The following is a 26,150-nucleotide window of genomic DNA, read 5'->3' on the forward strand; positions in this document are numbered from 1 at the left end:
GAACACACCTAACGTGAACATTCAAACCCTGAAGTGCTGCAAAATCTGTACCCGTGTTCAGACGTGATGCCAAAGTGGAAAAATCCATACCGCATCTTAAGAGTGGGTTGTAGTCAAAACACAAGTGCTCTAAAAATATTACACAAAATTACCTTCAAGCTATAAGAAATACAAAGGAATTCTATGTCTAGAACCTTATCCCATCCTAAATATATTGTGAAAATACTCTAAAATCTGAAGAAAAAAAATTTAAATGCTACTGGTCCCAAGTGTGTTTGTATCTCAACCTGAAATAAGAATTATTTAGAACTGACAGTCACTTGCCATTTTGGATTTTATGTGCTCAAGTAAAAACATCACACGGGGAAAAGCGCCTTTAGACCATGAATCCTATCCAAACGGTGGTTTAAGGCGGGGCTCACTTCTGGATAGAGGATACTGGGGATGTAAAGGAATTACCTTCTGAGATGAAAAGTTTACTTTGATTTAAAAGAGATACAGTAGAGCAATCACATTTTTAAATCATTATCGCTCACTTCTCAAAATGGAAGCATTGCTGACTTTCTGAAAGTAAAATTAGCAAGTTATGTCCCCAACCTGAGCCTGTGAGACCAACCGTGACTATCAACACAGCCTGCATTTAAACAACAAATAGTCTTGTATCTGTACTTTTCGCAGGGCCGTTTTCTTCAAGGAATGGCCATGGGAAGTCACGTGACTTGTAGGCAGCAGTGAGAAGTGCGAAGTGCTGTTCCTGCCTTGGGCTCCGTTCACTCTTGTGCTCACTAGGACTTCAAAAGAGTTCAATGTCTCAGCCAGGCATGGTGGTGCACGCCTTTAATCCCAGCACTCAGGAGGCAGAGGCAGGCAGATCGCTGTGAGTTCGAGGCCAGCCTGGTCTACAAAGTGAGTCCAGGACAGTCAAGGCTACACAGAGAAACCCTCTCTCAAAAACAAAAAAACAAAAAACAAAAGTCCAGTGTCCTGTCAGATAACTTCCTGACTGTGTGGAAGCTGTTCTTGCTTTCCTCCCATCTGTTTACAACTGCTCTGTCACAGTGCCTGTTACGTTTTACTCATGAAGTCATACTTCGTAAGTGAAAAAGGTTTAAACTTGGGAAACTGTATGGGATAGGAGTGACAGTGGGGACTAGATAAAAAGGCAGAAGTGCAGTTTTATCAACAGCAGGCAGCTTTTATACTATTAAATGTGCCTTTCCTAAATGCATGGTCCAGCAACTTTAGTCACTGCAGCATTTAATCCTAATGTTTTCTGTACCTCTATAATGGATTTGAGTTCTAGTCATTGTCAAATAGTCTGGTTGGTTGGTTGGTTGGTTGGTTTTTCAAGATAGGGTTTCTCTGTGTAGCCTTGGCTATCCTGGACTCACTCTGTAGACCAGGCTGGCCTTGAACTCACAGAGATCCGCCTGCCTCTGCCTCCCGAGCGCTGGGATTAAAGGCATGTGCCACCACGCCCGGCTTTGGTTTGGTTTTTTGAAGGTCTTTCTTTTTGTTTTGTTTCTGCTTTTTGGTTTTGTTCTTGTTCTGGTTTTGAGACAGTATTTCTCTGCTTAGACCTGGCTGTCCTAGAACTCGCTCTGTAGACCAGGCTGGCTTCAAACTCAGATTCACTTGCCTCTGCCTCCCAAGTGCTGGGTTTGAAGAGGTTTGCCACCAGTGTGAGGCTCAAATAATCATAATTCAAAAAATGAAACTTAATGTTGAAATAAAATTGATACTTTTTATCAAGAGAAAAAATTTAAAGTTAAATTAGTAACTTAAAAAATTAAATTGAGGGTTGAGAAGATGGCTCAGTAAGTGCTTGCTGACCTTGATAAGGACCTGAGTTCAAATCCCAAGTACACAGACAAAAAGCCTGGTGTGGCCACATGCTCAGGTAACCTCAGACCTCAGTACTGTTGCGGGGCAGAGACAAGAAGGTCAGGTTCTAAGTTAGGCTAGGCTACAAAGTAAAATCTCATTTCAAACAAAGAAACAGAATGCCTAAAATTCTAGCCCACATCTCTAAGCACAAATCTATCTAATAAAAGATGGGCAAGACTTCTACTGAGAAAGTCATAAAATTCAGCAAAGGAAATTACTGTAAAGAGCCTTCTCAAAGTCTCAGGCACGCGCGCGCACACACACACACACACACACACACACACACACACACACACACACATTTCAAGAAATGTTTTTAAAAAGTTAACCTTAGACACCAGGCATAGGAGGCAGAGACAGATAAAAACTCTTTGAGTTCCAGGCCAGCCTGATCTACAAAGCATGTCTAGGACAGCCAGGGCTGTTACACAAAGTAACCCTGTCTTGAAAAACCAAAAAAGGAGCCAGGCGTGGTGGCACACGTCTTTAATCCCAGCACTCGGGAGGCAGAGGCAGGTGGATCGCTGTGAGTTCGAGGCCAGCCTGGTCGACAAAGCTAGGACAGCCAAGGCTAACACAGAGAGACCCTGTCTTGAAAAACCGAAAAGAAAAAAAAAGTAACTAATAAAACAAAAGCTACTTTTAGATGACTCTAAACACCCACAAAACTACAGAAGAGCATGGCAGCCAGGTTAGTCGTTAGAAACAGAAGCAACACGCCTGGGAAGGAGCGACAGGGAGAGAGACCGCGCACAAGGAGGGCCACTCAGAGCCAGAGCACTGTTGCCAGAAGTGAAGAACAGACACACGAACTACAGAAAACTGACCACAGCTCTCTCTCCACTTTGAAAGGTTAGTCTAGGAATGGGTTTCTTTATACAAGAAAATATGACACGTCCCTGGACCATCCCCACTGGCCACTCTGCAGCTATATCTGGACCACAGTCCTTGCTTAGGGCAAGGAGCCAGGGAGCCTTCTTCATGGGACACCCAGTTCTATTGAAAAGAAAGCAAGCTTACGTTTTTCAGAGAATGTTTTTCACAAGCAAACTCCAAAAGGCGGTATTCTGGATAGAGCTATGAGCGTTCCATTAAATGAGCCCGCCGACGAGAGGCTTTGCGCTCCAGACAGGTGCAAGATATTTGTGGCTCAACAGAGCACGGAGGACAGCAAGGACAGCATGTCCCTGCTATTTTGGGACACCGGCCCTGGCATCCTGGGGAGGCACCCTGAGAGGCTGTCTGTCCCAGAAGACACTGGAAGAAACATCTCCCAGCTGAGGCAAGTCTGACACGACTAGTTCTACTCACAGACGTGCCCACACAGATCCAGTGCACAGGGTAAAAGGCTGGTCATCGCAGCAGTGAGAATTAACAAGACTCAATGCACACAAAGCCCTGTGCAGATCCTGAGTTATACAACCACCACAGCCAGAGAGAGGCAGAAGCTTAAGCCGGAAGCGGGATGAGATGAAGGACAAACCTGTTGCTTTACCAGGTTAGCATGGGTCGTGGAGACGGTATGCTAGGGCCACTGGTCACCGACAGCGCATGTGGCCTGCTGCGCAGTGGGATTAATTTTGTGTATGTTGAAAACCACATACACTCCAAAAAACAAAAACACGTCAACACAAGGGCTTACAAACTGGTGGGCAAAGGTGCTTGTTATATAGACTGACCATCTAGTCAGTCCTTGAAACCCACGGGGTAGAAGGCGAGCAGATTTTTAGAGTTTGTCCTCTGACCTCCACACCCAAAATATCATACACACACATAAAATGTAATGATCTTTGTTTTTTCTTTTTCTTTTTTTTTGGGGGGGGGGGAGTTGTTTCTTTGTTTTGAGACAGGGTTTCTCAGTGTAGCCCTGGCTGCCCTGGAACTCACTCTGTAGACCAGGCTGGCCTCGAACTCACAAAGATCTGCCCGCCTCTGCCTCCCGAGTGCTGGGATTAAAGGTGTGCACCACCACAGGCCAGCAACAATAACAATCTTTAAAATAAAATAAAATAGCAAAGTAGCAGCCCTATGTCATCACAGCCCAACTGCTCCTTTCTTAGAAATCAGCTGTACACAGCCACCCACATGAGAAGGCATCACTAACGCACATCTCCAGGCAGGGAGACAGAGGAGCAAAGCTACACCATACCTAGAAATGAATAGATACCTCAAGCACCTAACAGCATCAATAGGCACTGCCAAGACTCCGCAGTGTAGCCACAGATGCCCCAAGCACTTGACAGCTTTACCATGAATGCCTCCAGGAGCAACCAGCACCATTACCACCCAAGGCAACCAAGATAAGCACGGAGAACCAGAAAACAAACTCACTACATAGCTTTGAAAGCTAATGTGTTGCAATAAAGATGGGTAAGAGCTAGGTATTGGCAAGAGGAGAGCAGATCACTCAAGACACTGGCTGGGCACACTGGCAGCTCAGGACAGCGCCTCACATCCTGAAGGTGGATCTCAATCACGGGAGCAGACTATAGCCCTGAATACAAGACTGCCCTCCAAACCAGATCTCCTGTGCGTCCCACACCTCAGGACTGCCCTGCAGCGGCCATCCTGGCCACTTCACAACAGCCCTGCAGGGCTGCATCTTGAGCAGGACCCAAAGGCCACCACTCAGATTTGTAAATAAATGACAAGGAGTGGATCTCACTTTTGGGCCCCTTTTACTTTTATAATAATCTTTTCTAACTATGAATTATTAATCTAGCAAACCTAGGCAAATTTGAGGGCTTTACTGACAGATAAAAATATATATGATTTTAACCTTGGATTTTTGCTTTTTCATAATAAATTTTTTTACTTGTTTTTGAAACAGGGTCTCTTTATGTAACCCTGGCTGGCCCAGAACTCACTATGTAGACCAGGCTTGCCTTGAACTCAAGAGATCCACCTGCCTCTACTCCCAAGTGCTGGGATTAGGGCATGTGCCACTATGCCCAGCTCATAAAAGAATTTTTAAAGTTTTAAAAAAATTATTTCTTTTATTTTCTGAGATTATAATGTAGTCGTGTCATTTCCCCATTCCTTTTCTTTCCTGTTAACTCTCCCATAATACCCCTTTGTTCTCTTTCAAATTTGTGGCCTTTTTTCATTAATTGTTCTTATATACATATGCGTACATATATATTCCTAAATACATACGTAGAACCTGCTCAGTCTGTATAATGTTACCTATGCATGTGTTTTCAGGGCTGACCACTTGGTACTGGATAACCAATTGCTGTGCTCTTCTTTGAGGAAGACTATTTCTCCCACTCTCAGCATTCTTCAGGTTTTTATTTTTAATACATTGTATTGGTTTTATTTGCTGTTTAATAGGACTTTTCCCTGCATGTGTCTGTGCATCACTTGTGCACATGGTGCCTGTGGAGGCCAAAAGAGGATGTCGGATCCCTATGGAACTGGAGGTATAGCCATTGTCAATTTCCATGTGCACACTAGGAATTGAACTCAGGTCCTCTGAAAGCAGCCAGTGGCCCTTAACCACTGAGCCATCTCTCTAGCCTGTATCCTTGTTTCCAAAAAGAACCTCAATAGACAGTATTTATAAAAATAAATTATCTCAACAAACTGGCACAGAAACACCCAGTTAGTCTGAGGCAACCAAATTCTTCACTTTCCAGTCCTAGAAGATTGTGGAACAGCAGCCTTTCAACCTAAGAACACCCAGGCAGGTGAGCTTCAGGGGTCCTCAGGTGACCTCGGCGGAGAGGGGGAGGCCTAGTATACATGTACAGAATGCAGAACATGGCACACACTGTGTTCTATGTTTATGTGTACACACACATGTATGTGCTGTGTACACAGGTATGTGTATACATGAGCCTATATGTGCAGTCCCAACAGGCAGGATTGGACCTGACAGGGTGACCTCTTAGCATATTACACTATGGGAGACTGGATTCTGAAAAAGAAACCATACCGTGTGTAGATTTGCAAGTGTGTTCACTTACTCTGTGTCGACTGCCACAGGCACAAACAGCCGCTTGCTCCATCGCATCCTCTACTCTTTCCACATGGAACTGGCAGTTCACTTGTGTCCTGTCTTTGTGAGCAGGCACTGAGATAGCTCAGCAGGTAGAGCTCTTGCCTTAACTATGAGGACAAGAGTTCAAATCCCCAGTACCACATAAGAGCGAGAGGGCCTGTGTAGAACCCCAGTGTGCAGAAGGCAGAGGAGGGTCCCTGGGGCAACCTGGCCATCCACACTAGCTGAAGCAGTGAGTTCTAGATTCACGTGAGACTCAACCTCAATCAGTAAGATGGAGGGATCCGGCTCACAGAATCAACTAAGCAGGAGTCACCGGGGCTCAAAGACTCAAGTGGCAAACATAGACTCTGTATGGGGCTGAGCTAGGTCCTCGGCATAAACCTTACAGTTGAGTAGCTTGGTGTTTGTGAGACTCCCAACAGTACGAGAGGGGAGGCAGCCTCTCTGACTTTTTTGCATGAACTTGGGACCCTTCTCCTCCTACTGGGCTGCAGTGTTCAGCCTTGATATGAGTGCTGTGCCATCTTACTCTAACTTGTTCGGCCATACTCACAGGATATTCCTGCGAAGTCTGTTTTGTTTTGTTTTTTAAGGGAAACAGAGGAGGAGTGGAACGTGGGAAGAATGGGACGCAGAGGAGGGACGCGGAGCAGTGGAGGGAGCACTGGAGGGAGTGGAGGGAGGAGTGGAGGGAGGAGCGGAGGCAGGAGCGGAGGGAGGAGCGGAAGGAGGAGTGGAGGGAGGAGTGGAGGGAGGAGTGGAAGGAGGAGTGGAGGGAGGAGTGGAGGGAGGAGTGGAGGGAGGAGTGGAAGGAGGAGTGGAGGGAGGAGTGGAGGCAGGAGTGGAGGGAGGAGTGGAGGCAGGAGCGGAGGGAGGAGTGGAGGGAGGAGTGGAGGGAGGAGTGGAGGCAGGAGAGGAGGGAAGAGTGGAGGGAGGAGTGGAGGGAGGAGTGGAGGGAGGAGCGGAGGCAGGAGCGGAGGGAGGAGTGGAGGGAGGAGTGGAGGCAGGAGCGGAGGGAGGAGTGGAGGCAGGAGTGGAGGCAGGAGCGGAGGGAGGAGTGGAGGGAGGAGTGGAGGGAGGAGTGGAGGCAGGAGTGGAGGCAGGAGCGGAGGCAGGAGTGGAGGCAGGAGTGGAGGCAGGAGCGGAGGGAGGAGTGGAGGCAGGAGCGGAGGGAGGAGTGGAGGCAGGAGCGGAGGCAGGAGTGGAGGGAGGAGTGGAGGCAGGAGTGGAGGCAGGAGTGGAGGCAGGAGTGGAGGCAGGAGTGGAGGCAGGAGTGGAGGCAGGAGTGGAGGGAGGAGTGGAGGCAGGAGCGGAGGGAGGAGTGGAGGCAGGAGCGGAGGCAGGAGTGGAGGGAGGAGTGGAGGCAGGAGTGGAGGCAGGAGTGGAGGGAGGAGTGGAGGCAGGAGTGGAGGGAGGAGTGGAGGCAGGAGTGGAGGCAGGAGCGGAGGGAGGAGTGGAGGCAGGAGCGGAGGGAGGAGTGGAGGCAGGAGCGGAGGCAGGAGTGGAGGGAGGAGTGGAGGCAGGAGTGGAGGCAGGAGTGGAGGCAGGAGTGGAGGCAGGAGTGGAGGGAGGAGTGGAGGCAGGAGCGGAGGGAGGAGTGGAGGCAGGAGCGGAGGCAGGAGTGGAGGGAGGAGTGGAGGCAGGAGTGGAGGCAGGAGTGGAGGCAGGAGTGGAGGCAGGAGTGGAGGCAGGAGTGGAGGGAGGAGTGGAGGCAGGAGTGGAGGCAGGAGTGGAGGCAGGAGTGGAGGCAGGAGCGGAGGGAGGAGTGGAGGGAGGAGTGGAGGGAGGAGTGGAGGCAGGAGTGGAGGCAGGAGCGGAGGCAGGAGTGGAGGCAGGAGTGGAGGCAGGAGCGGAGGGAGGAGTGGAGGGAGGAGTGGAGGCAGGAGTGGAGGCAGGAGTGGAGGGAGGAGTGGAGGGAGGAGTGGAGGGAGGAGTGGAGGCAGGAGTGGAGGGAGGAGTGGAGGGAGGAGTGGAGGCAGGAGTGGAGGGAGGAGTGGAGGCAGGAGTGGAGGCAGGAGTGGAGGCAGGAGTGGAGGCAGGAGTGGAGGGAGGAGTGGAGGGAGGAGTGGAGGCAGGAGTGGAGGCAGGAGTGGAGGGAGGAGTGGAGGCAGGAGTGGAGGCAGGAGTGGAGGCAGGAGTGGAGGCAGGAGTGGAGGGAGGAGTGGAGGGAGGAGTGGAGGCAGGAGTGGAGGGAGGAGTGGAGGGAGGAGTGGAGGCAGGAGTGGAGGGAGGAGTGGAGGCAGGAGTGGAGGCAGGAGTGGAGGGAGGAGTGGAGGGAGGAGTGGAGGCAGGAGTGGAGGGAGGAGTGGAGGCAGGAGTGGAGGCAGGAGTGGAGGGAGGAGTGGAGGCAGGAGTGGAGGGAGGAGTGGAGGGAGGAGTGGAGGGAGGAGTGGAGGGAGGAGTGGAGGGAGGAGTGGAGGCAGGAGTGGAGGGAGGAGTGGAGGCAGGAGTGGAGGCAGGAGTGGAGGGAGGAGTGGAGGGAGGAGTGGAGGGAGGAGTGGAGGGAGGAGTGGAGGGAGGAGTGGAGGGAGGAGTGGAGGGAGGAGTGGAGGGAGGAGTGGAGGCAGGAGTGGAGGGAGGAGTGGAGGGAGGAGTGGAGGGAGGGGAAACTGCAGTCAGGATGTAACTTATGACAGAAGAATAAAAGAAAAAAAATAGTGCGACAGAGGAAGACATTTAACAGTCAACCTCTGGATTCCACACGTGTACACACATACACACACACACACACACACACACACACACACACTCTTCAAGTGTACCCACATGAATGCAAACATACACGTACACACATACAAATATACACAGACACAAAACCAAAACTCTGGTCCCCACTGCGCTGAGCTGAAGCAGAGAGCCATTGGCTCCACTATGCTCATCAACGGCCTGCCCTAGTGAGTACAGGAGTCACTGAAAGTGTTACCCTATGGCACTATACGTGGAAATGCTTACCTGCGCTGCCTGGTCCTGCGCTGCCTGCAGCTCCTGAGGTTTGGCCATCTCTGCTTGTGGCTTCTGCGTTTCGACACTGTGTGGGTCTCCCAGCTCCTGAGGCACAGCTTGGTGCAGGAGGCCCTCGGCACCCACACCATCCAGCGCTGCATTTCCATCCTCCTCAGGAAGGTGCCTTGGGCTGTGCAGAGCCATGGCCAGTTCCTCCTGCTGAGAGAGAGTTTCCACAGGGGTCAAGCCATAGGCCTAACCCAGATTTCCTCATCCCAAGAAGTGGCAAACATTCCGAATGCTTCCTGTAATTAAATTCTGCCACCAATAAAGTTCAGCCATTAAAATAAGTATCTGTGTGTGGTCTGCATGTTTCTGCTTTAGAATATTATCCTGGACTAAATTCAATTTCAAGATTTCTTCTTTTTAAAAAAGATTTATTTTATGTATATGAGTGCTCTATTTGCATGTACACCTACATGCCAGAAGAGGGTATCAGATCCCAGTATAGATGTTGTGAGCCACCATGTGGTTGCTGGGAATTGAACTCAGCCTCTAGAAGAAGAGGCAGTGCTCATAATTGCTGAGCCATCTCTCTGCCCCTATCTCAATTATTTTTAATCACATGTGGTATGTGTCTGCGTGTGGGTATGAAAACAGAGGTGTTGAGTACCCTGGGGCTGGAGTGACAGGTGGCTGTGACCTGCCTGACATGGGTGCTGGGAACCAAACTTGGATCCTCTGGAGGAGCAGCGAGTGCTGAGCCATCTCTCCAGCCTAGACCTGAATTTTCTTCAAACCAAACGAATGAAGATGACTTTCAGGTTCAGATCTGTGGACGGGCAACAAGATCTGGTCCCTTAACTTGCACTGGCTTGCGGCAAGTGCAAACGGAAGTCTACTGAGACCAAGGCTGCAGCTCAGGGGACGGGCTGAGCGAAGGCCTCCGGGCAGCACCAAACCATGCTCCTAACTCGGCCAGAGAAACGGAATGGCTCCGCTCTCTCGGGTGACTGAGATATTAGCATGATGCACCCCAGGAATCCCCATCTGCTCCGTGCGTGACGCAGAACAGCCTCATCCACTCAGGAAGGCAGACCCCACCATCTGAGAAGGGCAGAGGAAGTATACATAAAGCATACTCCATGCTTTTAAGTTAGATTTGGCTTATTCATGATCACAGGCTCCCGAGTCCTGCAAACAGATATGAAGCAACTAAACTGTGAGTTTACTAGAAATTCCCTCTTTGTATAAAAAAACTTGAAGTGCCAGCCAAAAAAGGACCATCATATCCCTGCTCTTCATAAATATTTTTTTAAAAAGCAGTTGTATCATCTCCAGTGAGACCATCAGTCACCACCGCCATCAGCCATCCAAGAGGCACAGACACACACACGTACATACAACACACAGACAGGACAGAGACACACACATATACACAAACAGGCACACACAGGCGCAAGAGACATAGGTACATGATTCACAGACACATTCAGATGTGTAAACAAGACACATGGAGCCATGTCCACAAAGGCCCAGACATACGTAACATGTGGCCAATACGTGAGTACTGGGGACACTTGCCCTGAGTCGCAGCACGGGGCCCTGGCAGCTCACCTGGTGTGCACCTTGCGAGTCAGTGGCCTGGCTCTTTGCTTTCTCTGTGTGTTTGGCACTCGCTTGGATTCTCAGGCTATCTTTTACAGACTGAAGCTCCTCGGCGTGTCTCAGCTTAAGTTTTTCCAACTCCAGTGTCAAAATCTCTTGGTGAGATGAGTCCTTCTTCTGTAGCTGTTCCTCGAGTTCGGCGCGCAAGAGCTCCAAAGCCCTCCTGTGTTCATCCCGAATAGTCTGAACATCGGCCAGGTAACAGGATTCCAGCGCGTCCAGATTTGACAGGTGTCTCTTTTCCAAAGCACTCATTTCGGCGTTGTGTCTTCCCTGCAGGTCGGCCACGTGCGTCTCGAGCAGCAGCTGCTGCCTGCTCTCCAGGGAGGCGAGCTGTTTGGCCAGCTCGGAGCGGTGCTCGGTCTCCAGCTCCATCCTCAGAGCCAGGAGCTGCTGCTGGTGCCCCTGCTGCAGGAGGCGGAGCTCACTGGTGTGCTTCTCCTGGGCATCTCGGAGAAAGGCATCCTGCTCCTCGGCAAACTTCTCCATGATCGCTTTCCGCTCTTCCAAAAACCTGAGACAACACTCAAGGAGAACACGGGCAATAGGGCAAGTGGCCGCACGGTACCCGCCCCCGCTGAGTCACGAGGTACACTTCCCGCAGGGAGCTGCCTGGATCCTGGATTTAGACCTTCCCTAGGAGAAGCTCAGGGGCCATACGAAGTCTGAGTAACTCCAAGGCAAGTAACTCTACAGAGCCACGGTGTCACCAGTTCTCAAGACTGCAGAGAAGGCACAGCACCCATAGAGAAAATACACACCCACACACCCCTACAGGAAGGAACCCAAGTGACAGGCTCGACAGGTCCCCTGTGACAGCATTCTGTGCCTGCATGAGGAAGGTTATTACCTCATTGGGCCACCAAACAGCCCAAGGGCCTGGGGAAAGAACCACAGCTAGCCCAGAAGAGAAGGCAGGCTTAATTTGAATGAGAGGCGAGGATCCCACCTCTGTAACTATGACCAACCAGATAGCACCAAGGTCCCTGGCACAACAGGCTATGCTCCCTGGTAAGCTTGCTAACTTTGCATCCACATGAGCTGTGACTTTTGAGAGCACGCATGTGCGTGTGCGCATGCGTGCCGTGTACACACACGCAGAGGCCAGGGCTGGCATTGAGTATCTGCCTTTCCTGATCTCTGATCTACATTGAACCTGGAGCTCACTGTTTTAGCTAAGATGGCCGAACGGTGAGCCTCTGTGATCCACCAGTCTCCACTCCCAAGCAGTGGAATTACCAGTCCGTGCAGCCACGCCCAGCGTGCAGCCACGCCCAGCTTGTCACAAGTGCTAGAGATTCATGCTCAGGTCTTCAGTGCTTTCACAACGAGCTCTCTTAGCACTGAGGCATCTCCCAGTCCCAAGGGCTCGGGGCTAATGTGTGCAGCTCAGCCATGGGCCTTCCACAGGCTACTCTGCTGTAGGATTTCTACCCTCGCGGTCCTGCGGAGCTGGACATTTGGCCCAGACATAAATGGGCCACATGAGCCTGAATCTCAAGAAGAACTCCTTAGCACCCTGATGCTGAGAAGCTGCGGTAGGTGGAGAACAAAGTGGGGCCAGCCACCAGCAGACTCAGTAGTCCCTCAGAAATTATACCTGAGCCTCTACAGCCTGAGGATTGAGGGCTGCAAAGAGCTGGCACCAATGGAGGCAAAGGATCTGGTTATGGAAGGAAGTATGTGGTCTACAAGGAAATGTTTACTTTTAAAACAATATATTTAAGTTGAAAAGACCACAAAACATTCATTTCAACGAAGGACATGTCCACATGAGACCTTATAAGTGAGGCTCAAGATTCTGTTACTGAGGCCGGGCATGGTGGTGCATGCCTTTAATCCCAGCACTTGGAAGGCACAAGCAGGAGGATTTCTGTACCTTTCAGGACATCCAGGCCGACAGAGAAACCTTGCTTAAAAACAAAAAAATCAGAAGAAAAATAAAGGTCCTGTCACTGAGAACATGGATCGATGACTGAGGAGTTACAGGCACTGGCTGCTCTTCCAGGACAGGGGCTCCCTGCACCCACACCACATGGCGGCTTGTGGGAAAGACTGTAAGCTTTGTCACAGGTGAAAGCAGTCTTGGCAGGCTTTACCCTTGGACACACCATGGATACCTTGAGATAGACTGGGTGGAGCCATCCTGGGCCTGGAATTCAGGAAGCGGACCTGGGGACTCCACCTGGACCATTGTTTTTCTAATTGACCCTCAATGGGAGGAGACCGCCCTTCCCACGTGACACAGACAGGCGGAGAGCAGAGAGCAATAATAGACCGGGCTTGAATACACATGGATCTAAAAACAGGCCAGACCAACACACAGGCCAAAAACACCTAGGGACCCGTCCTGTGGAGCGGATACCTGAAGGTTCACTCTGTTTTTCCTCTTGTGTGAGCTGGTTGGGTGGTATAATACAGTGTAACTGCTGGGTTGTATAATACAGTGTAATTGCTGGGTTGTATAATACAGTGTAATTGCTGGGTTGTATAATACAGGGTAACTGCTGGGTTGTATAATACAGGGTAACTGTTGGGTTGTATAATACAGTGTAACTGCTGGGTTGTATAATATAGTGTAATTGTTAACAAGCAGAGCCCACAGTGGCTCACAGTGCTCTATTGTTCCAGTTCCAGAGAATCTGCTGGCCTCTTGTGGCCTCCAAAGGAGAAAGGCATGCTTGTAGTGAACAGACATACACACAGCCAAAACATCCACACACAAAAAATAATTTTTAAAAATTTAAATACAGGAAAAAAATAAAATGGAGAATAATAAAATAAATTATTCTTTTTTTCAAAAAGATTCTGTCACTGAAATTTTAAAACATGCAAACAAAGAACTAAGGCGTGAATGGTTGTAGTGCACGTGCCTATAATCAAAGCATGCAGAAGACTAAGGCAGAGGCCAGCCTGGGCTACACAGAGAGGATGAGGACATCAAAGCCTGTAGAGAAGGCTCTACCTCAAAACCAAAGCTAGATATGGTGGATGTAACTGTAGTTACAGCCCTTAGAAGGCTGAGCCTGAGGACAGTCGTGTACCTTTAAGCCACCTATGTGACAAAAGGAGTCCTCTTCTTGAAAGCATACAAGGAGGCAAACATGAATGGAGACACAGGATGCATGCACTCAGGTCCATGCAGGTGACTCAAGCTCCCCAGGATGTGCCTATGCTACTCCCGGCGTGCCTATGCTGCTCCCGGCGTGCCTATGCTGCTCCCAGCACACCTATGCTACTCTCGGTGTGCCCATGCTGCTCCCGGCGTGCCTATGCTACTCTCGGTGTGCCCATGCTACTCCTGACATGCCTACGCTACTCCCGGCATGCCTACGCTGCTCCCAGCATGCCTATCATAGATCACACGGCTTCCCCTGTGGTTTTGGAGTAAAAACGGGCTGTATCACACCTTGTGCCACCTCCTTCCAGATTTTCTACCCAACCAAGCTCGACTCTACATTCTCCCGGGTCCCCCTTGCCTCTGCCAGCACTTTGGGAGGTGGCTCCACAGCAAACCCACCATTCCACAACCTCACCCACCTGTTCTGGGCCATCAGCAGCTGGAGGGCACAGTCTTCCTTCTCCCGGAGGAACACGCCGTGCTCCTCATCCTGGGCCATGGGGGGCTCCCGGCCACACTGGCTACAGGGCACAACGTCATCTCTAGAGAGTCCTTGCTCCAGCTGCTTCAGGCGGCCCTGCTGCTCCATCAGCGATCTCTCCAGGTCTACGATCTGGGCGGCCTGCTGGTCCTGCAGGCGCCTCATACCAGATGCCCGAAGCTCAAACCTGCTTATTATGGACTGTTTCTCAGACTCGGCCTTTTCTCTTAGCTCAAGAAACATGGAGGCTAACCTCTCTTCAGCTTCTCTCTTCAGGCCGTCGTGCGAAAGCGCCCACTCTGCTTCCTTTTGTTGGAACTCTTGTTTCATTACCTGAATCTTCTCCTCAGCTTTGCTTAGTTTGACCTGATGATCTTCAATGAGACTGCACTTGACCTGTAAGATGACACGGTTTTATACTAAGATTACTGGATGCGATGACTCCAACATACCCCTGAACGTGGAGATTTCTACAACTTATTTCAAGATACAGCAGTGGGAATATATCTTGTGTTGGTGGGAATGGTAAGACTTTGAAAAAAAAAAAGTAAAACTGTGCTTCCATCCACAAAACCAACCCCTGGAACCATGCACACAGCAGGCAGGCACCGGCAGCAAGGATGGAGCTATAAGGTCTTCTGCACATCCAACAACAGCAAGAGGAAAAACGCAACAGAGACAAGCTTAAGTCGCCTGACTTATAATAAACCAGCTAATTAATTCTCAAGGCCCCTTGAACAGGAAGATAAATGAAAACGCTAAGGATGGGCAGAATACCTAAAATTTAAGTAGCCGGGTGGTGGTGGTGCACACCTTTAATCCCAGTACTCGGGAGGCAGAGGCAGGCGGATGGCTGTGAGTTCAAGGCCAGCCTGGTCTACAAAATGAGTCTGGGTCAGCCAAGGCTACAGAGAAATCCTGTCTCAAAAAAAACCCAAAAAACCAAACAAACAAACAAAAAAGAAAGTGTAAAGTAAACCCTATCGTCAGCAAGAAGCAAATCAATGTCCAAAGAGGAAGGCAAGAGTGAGCACAGTTCTCAGCAAGCTGGAGTCTGCGCTCCTTTCCTCTGGTGATGAGTAAACAGATCCTGTCAGACCGACCCTTCCTGGTATGAAACCTGTAAACCGAGTAGAACATCAGATGTGGGCCAGGCTCAGGCTGACCCCAAGGTCAATCACATGTACAACGAACTCTAAAAGCAGGCCGGCTAGCGCTAAAATAACTGAACAAAACAGAGATGGAGTGGGGAGGCTGAAGTCATCATAACTGCCTGCTCAGACAAAATGCCAATGCCCTACAGAACCCAATCTCATGAGATAGCCCCCCACCATCCAGACTCAACACAAAGCTAGGGAACATAAAACACACAAAACAAAACAAACCAGGAAACTGAGGCTCATGCTGAAGAGATGAGACCAGCAACTTCAGACAATCCCAAGATGTCCCACATAATGAAATCATCAAAACTGGGTTTGAACAGTAACTTTAAATCGTGACCAAACCAACAAAACTTGTCACTGCAGATATTTTACTGCAGCAAGGATATGAAGAATAAAGATGGAAAAAAGACTTTAAATAAAAGAACACTTGTGCAAAAGACCTACACAGCAAGAAATGCTAAAGAAAATTCTAAAACTAAAGAGAAAAAATGAGCCATGAGCTCATATCCTCAGGAGGGAACGAAGTCCAAGACACTTATCCCATAGTTTTAACATTTTTATTTCTTGGGTTCTGTTACTGTTGTTTTGTTTTTATTTTTACTCTGAAATATGGTCTCATAATGTAAACCAGGCTGGCCTCAAACTACCATGGGGCCAGTGACAGCTTTGAATCCCTGATCACAGGCCTCCCTCAGCCTCAGGAGTACAAGGATCCTGGAATTAAAGATATACACTACCATAGTCAGCTCCCTTGGTGACTTTTTAGAGCATGCTTACAATACTGTTATTGCTGAGGTAATAACAAATACGGATGTAACACCCATCCGTATGGGTGCAGCACAGAAGGTGAGAAAAAGGAACAGAGGGACATATAGAACATTAACAATAAGATGGCCGACTTAAAGTCTAAGGACATCCAGAGCTGCATTAAGTGCTCAGACTCAGCGCGATAATTACAAGGCAGACATTATCAAAATAAGTTAACATTTAACAAGACCATCTACATGAAACCCACTTTTCCTTCATTGGCCTAAATTTAAAAAAAAAATAGATAAAAACAAAATGCTAAGAAAAAGTTCGTGGGAGCAGAAATGGAGATCAGTGACTAGCCTAAGCTGAGGCCCACCCCAGGGAAAAGAGCCAACCCCTGTCACTGTTAATGACAGTCTGCTGTCCTTGCAGGCAGGAGGCCAGCACAACTGTCTTCTGAGAGGCTTCATCCAGCAGCTGATGGAAACAGATGCAGAGACCCACAGCCAAACAAAAGGCTAAGTGAGCTTGGGGAGTTTTATGAAAGAATGGGAGGAAGGGTAGAGGGAGCCAAAGAGGTCAACGCCACCAGCAAGAAGACCTAGAGAGTCAACTAACCTGGACCCACGGGGGCTCAGAGAGACTGGACCAACAATCAAAGGTCATACAGGGGCTGGATCTAGAGCCCCTACACATACGTAGCAGCTATGCAGCCTGTTCATCAGGCGGGGCTGTCTCTGCCTCTGCTGCTTGCCTGGATCCCTCTCCCTAGCTGGACTGCCTTGTCTGGCCTCAGTGAGAGTGGATGCACTTAGTCCTGCAGCAAGTTGAGGTACCAGGGTGGGTTGGTACCCCTTGGGGCCTCAGCTTCTTTGGGAAGAAGGAGGTGGGTGAGAAGGGAAGTGGGTGTGAGGGTGGGACTAGGAGAAGGGGGAGGGGCTGTAAGGTGATGAAAGAAAGAGCTCATAAAGCCAAACATGCCTGTAACCTGCATTCCACAATTTAGCAAATCTGTTGTGTCTAGACGTTTTTAAAAATGAACATCAAGGTTGGCATGACTATACTCATAAAAAGAGAAAATTGATTTTAAGGCAAAGACTATCAGGAGATGTTTCATTGATAATAAAAAAATAAGCCAGGCGTGGTGGTGCAGCATGCCTTTAATCTCAGCACTCAGGAGGCAGAGGCAGAGGCAGAGGCAGGTGGATTTCTGTGAGTTCGAGGCCAGCATGTACTACAAAGTGAGTCAAAGACAGCCAGGGCTCAGAACACAGAGAAACCCTGTCTCAGAAACAACAACAACAAAACAATAATAAAAAGATAAAATTTCAAGGAAGATATAAATGCAAATGTGTAACAGAACTCCAAAATGTCAAAGGCAAAAATGTAACGAAATTACTGTAAGAGAATTCCACACTCCCTTATTATGATTATTGTTGGTTGGTTGGTTGGCTTGGTTTGGTTTTTTGAGACAGAGTTTCTCTGTGTAACCCTGGCTGTGCTGGAACTCTCTATATAAACCAGCTGGCCTTGAACTCTGCCTGCCTCGGCATCCCAAGTACTAGGATTGAAGGCGAGTGCCCCTGTGCCTGGCCACATTCCTTTCTTGAACATTTTCTCCAGATAAAAATGTGGCCTGGGAAACAACCGACTATTGTTTAGGAAACTCTGTCTTTAGTCCACAGTATGTGGAAGGATCCTAGGCTGCAGACTACAGATGGCAGTGCATGGACAGCTGCTGACCCAGGTGGCTCACACTGATGGCAGTGCACAGACAGCTGCTCACTTGCCCAGGTGGCTCACACTGATGGCAGTGCATGGATAGCTGCTGCCTAGGCCAGGTGGCTCACACAGATGGCAGTGCACAGACAGCTGCTCACTCGCCCAGGTGGCTCACACAGATGGCAGTGCATGGATAGCTGCTGCCTAGGCCAGGTGGCTCACACAGCTTCCCACGAGGCTGTTAGTGCTACCTTACTCCAATCCCTTACCAGTTCCTTAATAAAGGCAACTTGGTGATAAAACTTTTAGACGAGAAGAGATTCCTCTTAAGCCCTTTTCTGCTGGAAAATGAAAATCCACAAAGTAATTCACAAAAAATAAAGGCAGAGCCGGGCGTGGTGGCGCACGTCTTTAATTCCAGCACTCGGGAGGCAGAGGCAGGTGGGTCGCTGTGAGTTCGAGGCCAGCCTAGTATACAAAGTGAGTCCAGGATTGCCAAGGCTACACAGAGAAACCCTGTCTCAAAAAAAAACAAAAAAAACAAAAAACAAAAACAAAAACAAAAAAAACCCCAAAGGCAGAAGGCAGAGGGAAGAAGGGCATGTTATCAGACATGATCACAGCGTGATGAGGAGACCATGGTGTAGTTAACACACAAGCAGCGAAAGACAGCGGACTGCCAGTTCTCGGTCCTGGACTGCACTGGCTGCATAAGGAAGCCCCCTTTGTAACTTTGCAGAGGCAGACACTGTCCATTCTGTCCTTGCGTACCAGACCGTAGTGAAGAGCCTGGCAAACCCACTTGCACTTCCTTCCCCAGGAAGCTGGGGAGAACACACATTCCTACAGCCACACCAGAGACAACTCGGGGTGTCCTCAGGACCTCCCTGTGCACACAGAGCGCGAGCCTTCTGTGAGAAGACAAAGCCCTGCCGAGGGTCATACTCACACTCTCCAGGTCCTCTTTCAGATGGGTCTCATGCTGCAGTTTCTCCTGTAAGTTTCTGTTCTCTATTTTTAAGAGTTCAATTTCTTCCTTGAGCTCAGTCTGAAGAAGTGAAAGTTCAACCTTGTGCTCAGCTTCCAAAGTCAGGATTTTGGCAGCCACCTGCGCATCAACTCCCGAAGCCGAGTCCTGTATGCACTGGGGATGGACTCGTGTGAGCTCTGAGGGAACAAGGGAGCAGGAAGACCGTTACCCACAGGCAGCCCCGACAGAATGGGAGCAATCCTCAAACTACTTCACTCACATGACACCTCAGCTCTGAAGATCCTGGTGTGACTTGGGACAGGAGTAGAGCCAGGTCTTCAGTGTCCCCTTTGCAGGGTACGTCCCTGACCTAACCTAAGTTGTGACGTTCCCTCTGATCTACACAGCATACGCCTAGGCAGCCCAGGACGTTCCTTAAGGTTAGGCACGATGTGCAACCTGCTGCTGGTCACCCAGAATGAGCCCTATGCCTGTCATCAGACACACAGGGGCAGGATGTGCTATTCAAGGTTTCAGCACAGGGACCGAGCCTGAAAAATGGGCACATGGCCTCCTCGAAATCATGCCTGGATTTCTCTCTGTGGAAGATGGAAACAAAGGCACAAGCCCTGGGTTTAAAGCAAAAACAAGTCATGCTACAGGGACTACGTGCAGACAGCAGCATAAATGACAGTGTCACAGGCAGCTGTGGAGGCCCCGGTACAGCAAGGACAAGAGCAGTAAGAGGCAGGTGCATGCTAGGCCCTAGCTCTCAAGTGGGACTGTGGGCTTCTCCCCCTGCCCTGTCCTGTGCTGAGTGGTGCTCCAAAGCAAGGCAGGTTTTCAGACACTGATTCCCTCCCCACCCCCCTGCTGCTTAAGGTGGGGCCCTCAACCTGGCTGCCTTACCTCCCAAGAGCGGGAACCACTGTACCCAGGAGGGATAAACAACAATACTCTATCCCCATGTTTCACACCAGCTGGCCTCTGCTGCCCACCTGTAGAATCATCTCTGGGAGTGACCACACGCATGAGACCACACTTCTTCCCCCACCCCGCAAGACAGGGTTTCTCTGTGTGGCCTTGGCTATCCTGGACTCACTTTGTAGATCAGGCTGGGCTCGAACTCACAGTGATCGTCTGCCTCTGCCTCCCAAGTGCTGGGATTACAGGTGTGCGCCACCACGCCCGGCTGGGATCACACTTCTAAGATAAACCAAGTGTCTTCTTTTGCTGCTACCTCCAGCGGACCTACCATGAGCTTCCCTCACACTCCCTAGATGACCCACGGCCTCGGACTGAGCAGCTGGGCCTGCTGAAGCAGAGCCGAGTCTGACATCACCTCCCACAGCTGAGCCATCACCTCTAGTGCTGCCTGCTGCTTCTGCAAGTCTCCTCTTGCAAATGAGAAGTCAAGCCCTACGCCCAGCGTGCTGCTCCATCAGACCCAACTGTGCTTGGAGAAAACCATCGCTGCCGACAGAGCCAGCCAGCGGCAGGGATCCTCCACTAAGGCCAGCCCCCCCCCTAACCCAGGCCCATCTAGCAGCTCTCGCTTAGGGACAAATCCTCAGAGCAAGAGGCTGTCACGTGGTGGCAGGCTCATGGTCTTCACACGGATGCCACTCATTCCAGACAAAGCAGGGCACGTCCGGGTGCTCCATGGGCACAAAACACAAGGAAGGCACTAGCCTCGTCCCAAGGCATTCCCACAGGAACTGGCAGTGGCAGGAGACTAAGGAGCCTGGAGGGGCAGATGGGACACACCTTGGTCATGCTGGTCTGCAAGTACAAGTGGGAGCTCCTCCAGTTTTCCTTCCTCAGGCTGCAAGCAGGAGCCGTGTGATTTGTCCTCCTTGAGTTGGAAATCCGGGGAAGAACTCAGCACGTCTGCTTCGTGCCTGGGGTCTTCCTCCAGTCCTGCGTGTAAATCTGTTGAGTTCACCTAAAGAACCACATGGGGCAGCTGAGTTACTGAAGTCCGCTCACCTGGGCCTGTCACTACTCTTGAGACAGCTCCTGCTGTGTTCAAAGGAGACACAAACCTAGCTGGATCGCTAGACCACACAGCTAACATGGCTGACATGCCTGGTACAGACATGCCACAGTACCTCTTCCCATCCACCAGGGTCCAGCCTAGAGCCGAGTACGCGCAGAAGCAGTGGCTGCCACCTGAGGACAGCGTGCACAAGAGGCCATGGCAGCAAATAGAAGCCATCCTACCTGCGGGTTCTGCATCACAGTTAGGTGTCTACACTATCTGATGGGCTCCCTTCTCGGATGTTCACTCTATGGTACACGGTTGGCATCTCCCCTCCCATCCTAAGAGTCCAATTGGCTCCCCGGACTCAGTATCTCTCTTGCATCCAGTCTCATACCTTAAGCCTAGGCTCCTCCTAAGCTCTGTACTTCTGCGACCTGTCACCCTATAATCATTATACCAGTGCCTGCCATCCAGAACGCCAGCCCAAGTCAGCTCCAGGTAGCATGGAGGGCCATTTTAGTAGTCATCCCACAAGCCTGATCAGACCTGTCCTGAAGTCCACTCTCCCTCGCTCACCTCCGAGGACTAGCCTGCCTGCCCAAAAGCTCTAATTCCATCGCATTTTGTCTTTACAGCCATTGCTCCTATAACCTCTTAGACATCACGTCCTACTCGTGTGTCAGCCTGTCTCAAAGCAGTACCTTCCCTCATGTCTCTCAGGGGACTCTACTCTGGCCTGAGAGCTCTGCTGACTGCCCCTGGGTGCCCTAACTGTCACTTGTCTGTTTCAAACATACCATGAGCCACACGGAGGTAGGATAGGCCTCCACACTTCCTCATTCCAACTTCTATGGCATCCTCTCTCCCTCTGAACATCCCTCTCAGAGCCCGATTCTGGACTTGCTCAGATGTGGGGCAAGCACACAGTCCCTACAAAAAGGAAGAGGCAACCCAAGTGGATCGCTAGTTGCTGCCAAGTCCCAGCCCTAAGAACAGGTTCTGCCCTTGCATCGTCAGCACATAGTGACGATGTCGCCACTGAACCCATTTTCCTCAAGACTAAATCGCATCACCCTGAATTTCTTCTAAGGAGCTGAAATTGCCTTTTAAAACAAGACTTATATTCTCATCGTTACAGAACAAGATCACGAAACTAATGGAACAGATTTGGCCCTGTGACAATAAGGAAGTGTGGGACAGTTTTATCTCACCAAGGGCGAACAAGGGGATAAGAAGTGGGAGTGAGCAAGAGGAAGCCATGCAGGATCCCTTGGCTCACTCCGGAGAGAGAGTTAGTCAGGTCCAATGAAAGAAACACAAAAAGCATCCCCATCGGAGCCCACAGGCGAACAGTGCTGGAAATTACTCAAACCAGAAGTGGAAATGTGGAACACAGTCATAATACATGGAGGAACAGTTGACAAACACCTGAAAACACAATCAACTTCATGAATAACCACAGACACGTACACACAGGGGTCAATCACTCAGACAAGGAGCATGCACACTTGGTGAGGTCCACTCCCCAGCTGCAAAGGGACCAATCAGAAAGATGGTGAAGGATTGTGGCCTGTCAACCTTAAAATACACCCGTGTGTGTGTGTGTGTGTGTGTGTGTGTGTATGTGTGTATGTTTTAACTAGACACAGAACCCATCATTTCTGTCTTTATGCCTTCCTGAAACATAATTGTAAGGAGAAGGTTCTCTTTTTTTTTTGCCCGCCCCCCCCCCCAAGGAAAAGGTTCTTTACGAGGCCCAAGTCCATGATTTGTCATGACAACCTCAAGCCAACTAATACAAATCCCAGAGAGCAATCACTCATAGCCATTCAGATCAGAAGCTGGTGCTCACATGGCAGGGGACACCTGCTGTCAGGACGCAGCTGTGCTCGGCACAGCAGGGTCTGGGTTGTTGAATTTCTGGGACTAGCCATCGGGTAACCTCGGTCGTACCACGACAAGCAAATGCTCAACGAGTATATGTGCTGGCAGCCACTGCTGTCTACAGCCCAGGAGCCACAAAGGCTCAAACTAACAGAAATAAAAAGCTTCAAGACAATCCAAGAAATAAATAAAGATAGTAAAAAGATGCTTAACACATAGTTAAAAACAGAAGGGATCCATGAGATGTCTCAGCAGGTGAGGATGCTCTCTGCCGGGACTGATGACCTGAGTGCTATCTGTGGGACCCACATGTGCAAAGGAGAGCAAGATCAGTCTCATAAATTGTCCTCTGATCTCCAGAGGCATGTGTGCACACACAAACACACACACTTACACACAGATGCATATGCATGCATGCACATGACACATGAACACACACACACACACACACACACAGAATAAACAGACATTAAAAACAGCAGCTTCACACCTGTCAGAATGTCAAAGTCGGGGCTGACAGGTGTGCAGGGTGGCAGAGGAAGCCTCGGTGACAGCTGGGAAATGAGCAGGACTGAAAGCAAGCAGGACTAAGGGAAGGATGGGCACGACAGCCTCAGGCGTGGCCCTTCCTCCTTAGACAAGCCAGGATGCACACGTGAGGTTAGAGAGCTGTTCCCAAGAGGGAAATGTTCCCCTCTGTGTGATGAGTCAACAAGGACAGAACAGCAGACAGGGAAGACAGCCAGTTGCTAATGGAAAGACGAATGGCTCGCTCAAGCTCGCCACGGGTTAAAAGCACACAGCCTATCACCTTCGGCTGCTCAAGCTGAAGATCAAGGCCATCAGGTTGCTCCTCTCTCTCTCTGGCAGATGCCTCCTCTGGAAACAGACAGGATGAACTAAAGAGAAAAGACATGCATAAGAGCTTTAGTGCGCTGGGCTTGGTGATGCACACCTTCAATCCCAGCACTCAGGAGACGGAGGCAGGTGATGTCACAAGTTCAAGGTCAGCCTGGTCTACACAGTGAGCTTCCGGACAGCCAGGGATACACAGTAAGACCCTTTCTTAAAAACAAAAACAGACTAAATTAAAATAAAGATAAAGATAAAGGCTTTGGGGGCTAGAGTGATGGCTCAGTGGCTAAGAGCACTGGTTATTCTTGCAAAGGATCTGAGCTCAATTCCCAGTACCCACACGGTGGCTCACAACCATCTGAAGCTACAGTTCTGGGGAATTTTGCCCTTTTCTGACTTCCATGGGCATGTGGTGCACATACATACATGCAGGCAAAACATAAAGTAAGTAAGCCTTAAAATGTTTGTAAACAGGGCTGGAGAGCTGGCTGAACGGTTAAGAGAACTGACTGCTTTTCTGGAGGTCCTGAGTTCAATTCCCAACAACCACATGGTGGCTCACAACCATCTATAATGTGATCTAATGCCCTCTTCTGGCATGTAGGCATACATGCAGGCAGAGCTCTGCATACATAATAAATAAGTCTTTAGAAACAAAACAAAACAAAAATGTTTGTTAAAAAAAAGCTTTAGTGTAGCTCTTTCTTGTCCACTCTGTCCTTGGGCCCAATCACACAGAGGTAAGGTAACTATGCTAAGGCCCAGATGTTGATGTAACTATGCTAAGAGCCAGATGATGATGTAACTATGCTAAGGGCCAGATAATGATGTAACTATGCTAAGAGCCAGATGATGATGTAACTATGTTAAGGCCCAGATGTTGATGTAACTATGTTAAGGCCCAGATGTTGATGTAACTATGCTAAGGGCCAGATAATGATGTAACTATGCTAAGAGCCAGATGATGATGTAACTATGTTAAGGCCCAGATGTTGATGTAACTATGCTATGGCCCAGATGATGTTAGTCTACATGCCATGTAACCATTACTATAACATAAAAGAGTGAGAGTGGACCACAGGGCCACGTGCTGGCAATGCAGGTACAAGACACATAGAGCTCTAGGGGCAGCCGTGTAGTTCTGAGTCCGCTCTACTGGGCTTGATGGACAGCTTTCACTCCAGGACGAGGAGGCAGAGGCAGGTAGACCTCTGTGAGTTCCAGGCCAGCCAAGGCAACAACAACAACAACAAAACCCCAGCTTTACTGTACTCCATTAGTATGAGATCATGAACAAAAGGCGTGCACACTCAGCCCAAGGTCCCTGCAGCTCAGAAAGCCACTGAACCGCAACAGTGTTGCCTTTACCTGATTTCTGCTGACTCCAGAGAATCCTCCCTCGCCTCCTGCAGCCGCTGCTGGAACAGGGTCAGGTCTTCTTGGTATGTCTTCTCCGCATCCTTCAACTTCTTCTCAAAATACACCCGCAGGTGCTCCAGCTCGGACTCGTGCTGGGCTCTCTCTTGCTGCTGCTGCTGAGCAAAGTCGGATCGCAGGTGCTCCAGCTCCTCCAGGTGAGATTCGTGGGCCAAGAGTGGCTCCCATGATCCTTCAGCAGGAGGAAGCACATAATCACCCCAGTGTGGAACACAGGTAGCAGGAAACAGCAAGGTCCCTCAGTAGACTCTGAGAAGGGCCTACACGGAAGACAGTGAGTAGATGACAGCCTCCTGCCTCATGGCTCGCTCAGCGTTTCAGGAGCCCCTTAAAATCGCTAGGGCGACTGGGAGTCAGAGCAAGTGGCTGAGGCCAGAAACATGGTCCAAGCTGGGCATGGTGGCGCACACCTGTAATCCCAGCACTCGGGAAGCAGAGGCAGGCGGATCTCTGTGAGTTTGAGGCTAGCTTGGTCTACAAAGTGAGTCCAGGACAGCCAGGGATACACAGAGTAAACCTGTCTTGAAAAACGGAAGGAAGGAAGGAAGGAAGGAAGGAAGGAAGGAAGGAAGGAAGGAAGGAAAGAAAGAGGGCAACCAAGATCTGTACCCTGTCACAATCTCAATGACCCTAGAAATGGGTTTGGAACAAGGCACAGCTGCTGACACACAGATGTGAGCTACGGGAGTTGCTGGGCAGAGGGACACAGCATCACAAACTTTCTTTGAGCTCACATTTTGAGACTAACAAAGTGATGATTTTCTGCACAGCAACACAGAACACATGTAAGCTCTCATCCCAGCGAATGCTGCCAACTAGTCTACGGCAACCACTAACAAATAATTCAACTGGGTACTTACAACCCCAGAGGTTTTATACCAAAGCCCCCTGCAGGATGGAGTCCCATGGAAGAACATGCTAGGCCTATGAGGTAGTCTAGTTTCTAGTACCAGAAGGGCTCTAAGGCAATGACAAACTGACATGCTGGTCACCATATGTGGCCAAACCAGAGCTCAAGGCTCAAGGTGGACATGAGACATCACCTGCCACCATATGACAAAGGTAACTTGCTAAATGTCCCCGTGTCTGGTCCTTCCTAATCACCCTTATCCTCAGGGGCAATCAGCAGTCTTAAAGGCTCTGTCTGCAGACGAACACCAGAAAAAAGATGCTGCTGTGACCCAGGACGCTGGTAGCCTGAACTGGACACAGACGACTCTGCCTGCTCTTTGAGTGGCCATGTCCACCTGGCGACACAGAGACACTCCTGAAACAAAAG

General features: G+C 49.8%; 1 protein-coding gene across 9 annotated transcripts in view; it reads right to left on the bottom strand.

The window, feature by feature from the left end:
- PCNT (pericentrin) overlaps nt 1-26,150 on the bottom strand; it is a 99,808-nt gene that overhangs the window by 62,992 nt on the left and 10,666 nt on the right. For 6 of the 9 annotated variants that reach the window (XM_084752424.1, XM_084752423.1, XM_084752420.1 and 3 more), the window contains exons 7-13: nt 24,803-25,043; nt 23,391-23,478; nt 20,479-20,656; nt 18,691-18,908; nt 14,045-14,502; nt 10,454-11,018; nt 8,846-9,055 (exon numbers count right to left, since the gene is read on the bottom strand). In XM_084752424.1, the coding sequence (XP_084608550.1) occupies nt 8,846-9,055; nt 10,454-11,018; nt 14,045-14,502; nt 18,691-18,908; nt 20,479-20,656; nt 23,391-23,478; nt 24,803-25,043 (1,958 nt within the window). Of the gene's footprint in view, nt 1-8,845; nt 9,056-10,453; nt 11,019-14,044; nt 14,503-18,690; nt 18,909-20,478; nt 20,657-21,492; nt 21,628-23,390; nt 23,479-24,802; nt 25,044-26,150 lie in introns of those variants that run through there. The other 3 variants (XM_084752425.1, XM_084752421.1, XM_084752427.1) reach the window with 2 other exon arrangements.

This window comes from Acomys minous (assembly GCF_964271855.1).
Source record: "Acomys minous genome assembly, chromosome: 13".
Lineage (NCBI taxonomy): Eukaryota > Metazoa > Chordata > Mammalia > Rodentia > Muridae > Acomys > Acomys minous.